Below are 9,753 nucleotides of genomic sequence, written 5' to 3'. Positions count from 1 at the left end.
ACAGCTCACTTGTTTGAAATACAAATTGCCAAAAATCATAGAACTTGCCCTAAGATATAGTATACATATGGGGGCAGAATGCCATGGTCACCTGGGGACCACAGCATGTGGGCATTTCATATGCCATAAATGTACTAGGGTCTATTGCATTGTTCAAGATAAACCTTTAGGCCCCCTCATCAGCTCTTTTCAACCATTACATAAAAAAAGAAATGGGTCCAGTCCTTTGGCCTAAAGAATCCACTCACATCCCTCTTCACTGTCATGTGAAAATACCAGACTGGGGCAGCTTTCTGGATTAGTCAGTGCTTCTGGAACACCAGGGAGCTTCTGGTTTAAATTGAGTGCATGTCACCTCCAGCTACTCACTTTTTTTTCTGGTTGTTGTTTAATCACTAAATTGTGTCCAACTCTTTTGTGACCCCATGGACTAGCCCCCCAGGCTCCTCTACCTGCTAGACTGCCTCTTTTCCTTCATATTCAGGTCAGCCATCCATGGACTCATGCAGTGCTCCTTATCTTTCCTGTCACAGCAGAGACTGGCCTTTCTGACTAATCTGTACTAAATTAGCTTCAATTTTGTCTCAGAGATTCTAGATTCATAAAATATGACAGCCAGAAATTGATCCATTTGATTGAATTCCCTACCTTCACAGAGAAGACATGGTCACTGTTTAAACCCTAGAGGCTAGTGATGGTAAAGCCAGAATGAGAAAGAATTTCAGACTCTCCTTTGGGAGTTACTTAGTCCACCAGTGAAAAAGGGCTCTGATTGTTTACCCATGTATTCCATAAAAGGCTTCTGTTTTAACCCCTCAGTTATTCTAGCAGGGTAGATGGCATGGTGGCCATACTAAGCCATGTGATGATTTTTTCCTCTACAGATAATATTCAAACTCTCCTTTCCTAGATTTTCATGGCTTTTTCACCATGTACCCTTCTGTAACCATGGATCATGCCTTTTATCTTCTTTGAGAGAGTGCACCACAGGATGACTTCCAGCTTGCTCTTCCCAGGAGAGAACACAGGTGCTACAGAAAGAGATGTCTCGTGAAAAGGAATTTCGGTGTCACACAGGTTCTATCTTCATGATATAAAGGTGGGGTGCAGCTGAATAACAAAAATATCTGAGGTGTTTGAACCAAGATCCACGGATTTGTTTATTTCCCACCGTAGCAAGGCAGTAAACAAGTGAAATCCCATCTATGAGTTACAAATGATAGTAAGCCCAGGAACCTTGAGCATATATATCTATAAGGCAAACAAAACAAGTATTTTTCAGAATGTGGGCATCATGCTTTAACTAATCTAGAGAGAGCCACCTCAAGCCCCCAATATCATGACACCAAGAATCATTCTCAATCAGCTGTTCTCCAAACAAAAGATAAAAAGGCAAAAATAATAGAAAAAGAAAAATTTCATCTAGAAAGACTGGATGCCCATCAAAGTCACATCTCTTCTTCTGAATCTTGTTCTCGTTCAGCATTTTTCAGCAGTTCAACTTCTGAAGGGCAGAACCTCGTAAATCGAGATTTAACCAACCTGAGGAGAATGAAAGTCATCTTACATTATTCCATTTAAAATTAAAACCCCAAACTATCTGTATCTATAGTACAACAAACTCCAAATTATCTGTGCAAATGGAAGAGGCACCCTCAAAAAGAAAATCACTTTTATTTGTCTTTGGAGCTACCTGCGAACATTTTGTGGATTAAAGCAGTCTATAAGCAAACAGACACAATAAACCTCTAATATGTAACATAATTGTTTGCATCATATTCAAAATTCATAACTTTAACCATTTCTAAGACAAACAAAAGAATCTCTGGACTGTAGTAGGTCCTGAAGAAACTGAGCTCAGCTGAGTATTACAAAAAGGAGCCCTGTCCTGAGAAGGAAGCCCATGAAGCCATCGCCTTCCCCAGGTTGAGCCCCATGTCAAGTCTGGGCTGTACTGCAGCCCTTACTGTGTCTTCAGAGAGCTGCTTCTGTGCTGGCCCCAGGCTGTTCTGTTGAATGTGATGGTCCCTGATGCACTAAGAAGTTGAAAGAAGTGACCTCTATTCTTGTAACTGTTTTCATAGATTAAGAAAATGTGTAGGTGCTGGGGGGAAATTTCAGAATTGAAAGATGCCAAGTTTCTTGGTAGCAGAAACTCAGCAGGCTCTCAACTTTTCTGATGTAATCAGAACTACATAAAACTTTTCCTGTGCAGGATTATTTGTGAAGAAATGGTGCGTGACTATGTCAATAAAATATTGTTAACTTCCAGAAGTACATAAGGATACGCAAACAAACTGATAAACCAAATCCAAAATCATTATTGTTTTATGAAAAACGTCACCAGCCTGTCTGTAACTTTACACTTGTTTTCTGTCTTTTTCTCCCAAAGAAGGTCTGGCCCATCCCTCTCAATACACCAGGCTTTTACTTGTGCTCTGGATCTCACTAGAGTATGAGTTTCCTAAGAGCAGAGGCTTCATCTTATTTACTGCTCTAACTCTTGTCAGAGTCTAGAACAATTCATAATAATTGTTCTATGGTTCATAGAATAACTGTTCACTGGTTCGTAATAGTGGTTCGCTATGTATGTGATGATTCAGTGGACTGTGGAGCGGTCCTACAGAAGTTCATATCACTCATCTACCCAGAGGTAATTCTTCAGTCATTTCCAACTCAACATTAATTTCTCCAACACACAACAATTGAGTGGTATCAGTAACATCTACGGACTCATCAGAAGCCAAGAAAAACTACTCAAAATCTTTTGCCTTGATAATTAGTTGACCATTGACCTGGTTCCCAATGTTCTCAACTCTTCAAGGCACTGTTTTCATGAAAAGCTAATAGTTTTAACTAAGGTTAAAACTAGGACACTGTATCATTTCATTTTTTTAAACCCACATGGTTATCTCCACATTGCAAAACCTGAGTAGGTGCTAAATGAAAGGGATTAATTAGTACATTCATTAGATTCATTCTTGATGACTCTTCTGGAAAGTGAAACAAAGAACTAGCTATTTAGTGTAAGTTGCCTACATGTGAAACTTCAAGTCGCACACTTTCAAATATGTGAATGTGCATGCCAGCCCCTATATGCCAGCTGTTGTACTATAGTACTGTACTTTTCAAGGTACTGTATTGTGAGGTTAAAAATACTTCTTTATTTTTGTGTTTTTTTTTAATGTATATATTACTTGTGTGAGAAGTATTATAAACCTATTACAGTACTGCTGCTGCTAAGTCACTTCAGTCGTGTCCGACTCTGTGCGACCCCATAGACAGCAGCCCACCAAGCTTCCCCGTCCCTGGGATTCTCCAGGCAAGAACACTGGAGTGGGTTGCCATTTCCTTCTCCAATGCATGAAAGTGAAAAGTGAAAGTGAAGCCACTTGCACTTACAAACAAATTGGACTTATGAACAGGCTCTCAGAACGGAACTCATTTGTCTGTAGGAAATTTGCTGTAGAAATTGTTTACACGGTTAACAGTGTTAACACAGTGACTACTCCTGTTCCAGATTCCTCCTCTCTGAGTTGTATCTGCTGTTGTTAGACGCCATCAAGCTGAGGCATATTCAGGCTCTGTCCACACCCTGAAGCCCTTGGTATTGGCACACACAGAAATGGCTACTAGGGAGAGATTGAGGGATGGAATAATAAGCAGGAAGTACAAATAATTGCTAAATCCTGGAATGGTGCAAGTTCAGGACACTAAGTTCAGGGTGTGTCTGGGCTTTTGCTCCCACATGTTCTCTTCTGCTCTTAATATAAGAGCAGAGCTGAGACTCTGGGTATACTTCCAGAGTTGAAGTGGAAATCAAACTTCCAAAAATCAAACTACCATCTACCATGAATTTGGTCATTTCTATTTTGTTCTTCAAAATGGCTCACAAGAATCATTTGTTTGGAAAACCAACCTGAAAATGGGTAATATTTCTTTGTCCATCCAAAGGGGCTTTTGAAGTACTTCTGTATCACAGTGATGTTTATGTAAGTTTATATGTGAAATATAGTAAAACACACAATAAGATTTCCCAACAGATAGGGGTCTCCTATGAGCTGTCATGAGAACAACAGGCATGGGACTAGATGAAGCAATCTTTAAACCATTATTCGGGAAAGCTGCAAAGCACAGCTTCATTCTTCAGAGATTTGGGGGGCAGCAGTTCCATAACCCAGTTTTGTTTCCATGGTGATCTTTGTGCTTTGTCAAATAAATTCAGATAGAATGTCCTTAAAACCTATCACCTGTGACTGAGTTTTAATCCACTTCACAGTCAAACCCAGGTGTACATATTTTCAAAGCTCTTCATGACTACAGGATTGAATTGAATTATCCTACATATAACCATGCTAAAAGTCAATATTCAATCTTCGTGATATTGTTTAATCTACTGCTTAATATTATATTAAAATATATCAGAATACAAGCTCTTGGCCTTATATTTCATAAGCAGTATGAGAGTAAAACTTAAAAGCATATAAAACATTCCCAAACAACTGAACCCTGTTTGAGAAGTTCTGAAGCAGAGCTGTTAAAATAGAAAATAAGTGTTTTTGAGAGTATGCCAAGATCAGTGAGAGATATGAAAAAGATCTTTTCCTCCAGGTAGCACAATCTAGTTAGCAGATAAGCCTAACATGAGCTAATAGTAAATATCACAAGATAGATCACAACTGTTAAAATGTGTGATCAAGACTAAAGTACTGTAAACTCATGCAAGGAGATAAGCAAAGACAAGAACAATCACATAAGTTTTCATAGAAGAGATGAGCATTTGATTGGATATGCCGGGAAGAGACAACATGTAGTCAAGAAGTCCAGGGTGCCGGGGAAGGAGAGGCAGTTGCAAAAGTAAACATGAACTTTCTGGTTTCTAGAAAACTATACGTGGGTAAGCGGCTCATTAGGGGTCTGAGGTTTTTAAAACAGAAAGAAGCAATAGTCTTCTTTTGGCTCTAGAACTGACATGGAATAGAGAGGCTTCTTGAATGCCGGCTTTATTCTTGGAGGCTGTCCAAACCCTAAGGAGATGAGGCCCAAAGTCAGCCTAAAACAATAGAGGAAGAAGTCAAGTTTCACTCAGTGGCAGAGTGAACCTTAACCATCAGTGCATACACATGCTTTGGGGGAACTGAATAGGACTAATAGAAATCATTCCATAAGAAGGTAGAATTTCAAGCAGGCATAGCACTTAGACCTCTAGAAGAAGGTAACTACAAATCAAAGCCTACTAGAGACATCTGGGAGCTAGACAAGGAAAAGGCCTTTTTACCCAGAGACACAGCACCAAATCTCTTTAGCAGTAAAACCCACAGAAGCACAGAGAAGTAGAGGTAACTGGGGAAACATCTAGAGAGGACTAGAAAGCTAGTTTGGGCAGAGGCTGAGACCCCATTGGGCCTCGAATCAACTACTGAATCTAGGGAATCTAGAGAACATGCTAGACGTGTACTATCCAAAATGATAGTCACTATGTATGTATGAAAGCTAAAATTCATTAAAATTAATGTAGTACTGGGTTGGGAAGATCCTCTGGACAAGGAAATGTCAAACCACTCCAGTATTCTTGCCTGGGAAATCCCATGGACAGAGGAGCCCTGCGAGCCACAGGACATGGGGTTGCAAAAGAGTCAGATATGACTTGGCAACTGAATAGCAACAACAATAACAAGGCACATGTCAAGTGTGCAATAATCACACATAGATCATGGCTACATGGTGGAGACTGCAGATATAGAACACTTCAATCAATGCTAAAGTCTGAAGATTTAGAGCCTGCATGATTAACAGTTGGAATCAGCCAAGCCAACTGTGGTTTGGCATTAGCTACCATGCTAATGGAAATAAGGAACCATGCTCATTCCATTCTATTCCTACTCATCCTTCAAGTTGCAGCTTAATTCTCAATTGTGAGGAGACCTCCTGTGTGTTCCAATAGTGCTTTATTCTTACACTATTTCCATTCATCGTACTATATTTAAACTGTCTTTCTTTCTCCATAAGGTCCATCAGTTTAGTTCAGTTCAGTTCAGTTCAGTTGCTCAGTCGTGTCTGACTCTTTGTGACCCCATGAATCGCAGCACGCCAGGCCTCCCTGTCCATCACCAACTCCCGGAGTTCACTCAGACTCACGTCCATCAAGTCAGTGATGCCATCCAGCCATCTCATCATCTGTCGTCCCCTTCTCCTCCTGCCCTCAATCCCTCCCAGCATCAGAGTCTTTTCCAATGAGTCAACTCTTCGCATGAGGCGGCCAAAGTACTGGAGTTTCAGCTTTAGCATCATTCCTTCCAAAGAAATCCCAGGGCTGATCTCCTTCAGAATGGACTAGTTGGATCTCCTGGCAGTCCAAGGGACTCTCAAGAGTCTTCTCCAACACCACAGTTCAAAAGCATCAATTCTTCAGTGCTCAGCTTTCTTCACAGTCCAACTCTCACATCCATACATGACCACTGGAAAAACCATAGTCTTGACTAGACGGACCTTTGTTGGCAAAGTAATGTCTCTGCTTTTCAAGATCAGTCATAACTTTTCTTCCAAGGAGTAAGCATCTTTTAATTTCATGGCTGCAGTCACCATCTGCAGTGATTTTGGATACCTTATACAATTTTTGATACAGAAGAAGAAGGAGAACAAGAACAAAAGGAATAATAAAAACAACAAGGGAGGGTGGGGGAGGTGGTTCAAGAGAGCAGCCTAGGAAGGTCCTGAATTCACCGTCTCCCATGGACACAGCAAATCTACAGCTACATAAGGAACAATTTCCTATGGAAATAGAAAAAGACCTGAAAACTAACCAAATAGCTCCTCTACAATAAAGGACAAAAGGTCCACAATGAGATGGGTAAAAGAGGCAGAGATGTGGTCCCACCAAAGACCCCACCTCCAGGTTGGAGACCCACAGTCAAAGAGATCTCACAGATACAGAGCTTCTTCCTGAGGAGCAAGGATTTGTGCCCTATATCAGGCACCCGAACCCTTTGGACTTGCATTGATGAGATGAGCCCCCAAAACATCTGGCTTTGAAGATCAACAGTGCTGATGTCCAGAAGAACCAAAGGGCTGTAAGGAATGGAGATTCCACTCTTAATGGGCTTGCATGCAGACTCACCCACCTGGCCATACAGCACAAAAACCACAGTTTGAAGAGTCCAAACCATATGTGAATGGGATTCATTTGCTAATCTTAAAGCATCTGCCAGCAAGGAAGAAATCTGTTAGGATTCTCTCCCAGGAATGGAAGCACTGGCAGGTTCCATTTTCACTTTCTTCCCCCTCTACTTTGCTAGTGCCAGCACGAGTGGCAACCATTTTTGTACTCTAATTCTAACTTGCTAGCACCAGTGTTAGATCAGAGGAGAAATTAAAAACCACCTGGAGACAAGTGGAAAATGGAAATACAACATACTAAAATCTATGCAATGCAACAAAAGCAGTTGTAAGATGGAAGTTTATAGCAATAGTCCTACCTTGAGAAATAAGAAAAATTTCAAATAAACAACCTCACTTTTACACCAAAGGGAACTGGAAAAAGAAGAGCCAACAAAGCCCAAAATTACTATAAGGAAGGAAATAGTAAAGATCAGAGTAGAAATAAATGAAATAGAAAGTGAAAAGACAATAGAAGAGATCAGTGAAACAAACAGCTGATTATTTGAAAAAATTTAAACAAAATTGCTGAAAATATTCCCAGCCAGGCTTCAGCAGTACATGAACCGTGAACTTCCAGATGTTCAAGCTGGTTTTAGAAAAGGCAGAGGAACCAGAGATCAAATTACCAACATCTGCTGGATCATGGAAAAAGCAAGAGAGTTCCAGAAAAACATCTATTTCTGCTTTATTGACTATGCCAAAGCCGTTGACTGTGTGGATCACAATAAACTGTGGAAAATTCTGAAAGAGATGGGAATACCAGACCTCCTGACCTGCCTCTTGAGAAACATGTATGCAGGTCAGGAAGCAACAGTTAGAACTGGACATAGAACAACAGACTGGTTCCAAACAGGAAAAGGAGTATGTCAAGGCTGTATATTGTCACCCTGCTTATTTAACTTATATGCAGAATACATCATGAGAAATGCTGGGCTGGAAGAAGCACAAGCTGGAATCAAGATTGCCGGGAGAAATGTCAATAACCTCAGATATGCAGATGACACCACCCTTATGGCAGAAAGTGAAGAGAACTAAAAAGCCTCTTGATGAGAGTGAAAGAGGAGAGTGAAATGTTGGCTTAAAGCTCAACATTCAGAAAACGAAGATCATGGCAGGAAGGCCAGGGGTCTCCAAATAGAGGAAATAGCCTGCAAGTGTCAGACATTTTTATCTCTCTTAAGCGGCAGGAGGAAACAAACTAGCAATATTTTTTCCTTCTCTATACAAATTTAAAGGGAGGTTTTTCTTAAAATATTGTGTTGCCATAATGACACCCGGCTTCACCTGAAGTTAGCTATTCTCGAGTCTAGAGATAACCAATGCCTTTTTCTTATGGAAATGTTTGTCTTAAGCTATGCTAATGTACTATGCCTTTACCCCAAACTGTCTCCAAGCCGGTTCCGCCTCTTGGCCCAGAACCTACTTGACAAACCAGTATGGATATTGTTCCCCTAATCTATGTAAATGAAACTATTTGTATGGTGGTCTGCCCTTCTTCAAGATTCAAGTTAATCATTTTATGGCCCAGGATAAACCATTTGGTGCCAAGATTATCCCAAAATGCATCTTATGGGTGAGGGGCCTGGTGCCATTCTGAATTTTAAGACATTCCTTTCTTTCATTAACAGACTGCTAGTGACTATATAACATCCAGCTAAAGACTAGCAGGGGGGTACTCTTTCTGCCCCCTTCTGATGCCTATGTCAGAAGCTTTCTCTATCTCCTTTATACTTCAATAAAACTTTATTACACAAAAGCTCTGAGCGATCAAGCCTCGTCTCTGGCCCCGGATTGAATTCTTCTCCTCCGGGGGCCAAGAATCCTGGTGTGTTCGCGTGATTCAACAACAACCTTTCAGTCCCATCACTTCATGGGAAATATGTGGGGAAACAGTGGAAACAGTGTCAGACTTTATTTTTCTGGGCTCCAAAATCACTGCAGATGGTGACTGCAGCCATGAAATTAAAAGACGCTTACTCCTTGGAAGAAAAGTTATGACCAACCTAGACAGCATATTCAAAAACAGAGACATTACTTTGCCAACAAAGGTCCTTCTAGTCAAGGCTATGGTTTTTCCAGTGGTCATGTATGGATGTGAGAGTTGGACTGTGAAGAAAGCTGAGCACTGAAGAATTGATGCTTTTGAACTGTGGTGTTGGAGAAGACTCTTGAGAGTCCCTTGGACTGCAAGGAGATCCAACCAGTCCATTCTGAAGGAGATCAGCCCTGGGATTTCTTTGGAAGGAATGATGCTGAAGCTGAAAGTCCAGTACTTTGCCTACCTCATGCAAAGAGTTGATTCCTTGGAAAAGACTCTGATGCTGGGAGGGATTTGGAGCAGGAGGAGAAGGGGACGACAGATGATGAGATGGCTGGATGGCATCACTGACTCGATGGACATGAGTCTGAATGAACTCCGGGAGTTGGTGATGGACAGGGAGGCCTGGCGTGCTGCAATTCATGGGGTCGCAAAGAGTCGGACAAGACTGAGTGACTGAACTGAACTGAACTGACTGAAACAAAATTGACAAACCTTTAGCTAGACTCACTAAGGAAAAAAGAAAATGAAATGCTAGTCATTTAGTCATGTCTGAC

The 9,753-nt window shown here is 41.0% G+C and overlaps 1 protein-coding gene across 1 annotated transcript in view; it reads right to left on the bottom strand.

The window, feature by feature from the left end:
• Positions 1–1,135: 1,135 nt before the first annotated feature.
• Positions 1,136–9,753, bottom strand: part of LOC113898685 (transmembrane protein 45A-like) — an 89,761-nt gene continuing 81,143 nt past the window's right edge. Inside the window, exon 6 of the mRNA XM_027552057.1 lies at positions 1,136–1,542. Within this exon, the coding sequence (XP_027407858.1) occupies positions 1,449–1,542 (94 nt within the window). The 3' untranslated portion in view covers positions 1,136–1,448. The remainder of the gene's footprint in view (positions 1,543–9,753) is intronic.

This window comes from Bos indicus x Bos taurus, chromosome 1 (genome assembly GCF_003369695.1).
Source record: "Bos indicus x Bos taurus breed Angus x Brahman F1 hybrid chromosome 1, Bos_hybrid_MaternalHap_v2.0, whole genome shotgun sequence".
In the NCBI taxonomy this organism is placed as follows: Eukaryota; Metazoa; Chordata; class Mammalia; order Artiodactyla; family Bovidae; genus Bos; species Bos indicus x Bos taurus.
The sequence above is the reverse complement of the archived record's forward strand: the minus strand, read 5'-3'. Positions and strand labels throughout refer to the sequence as shown.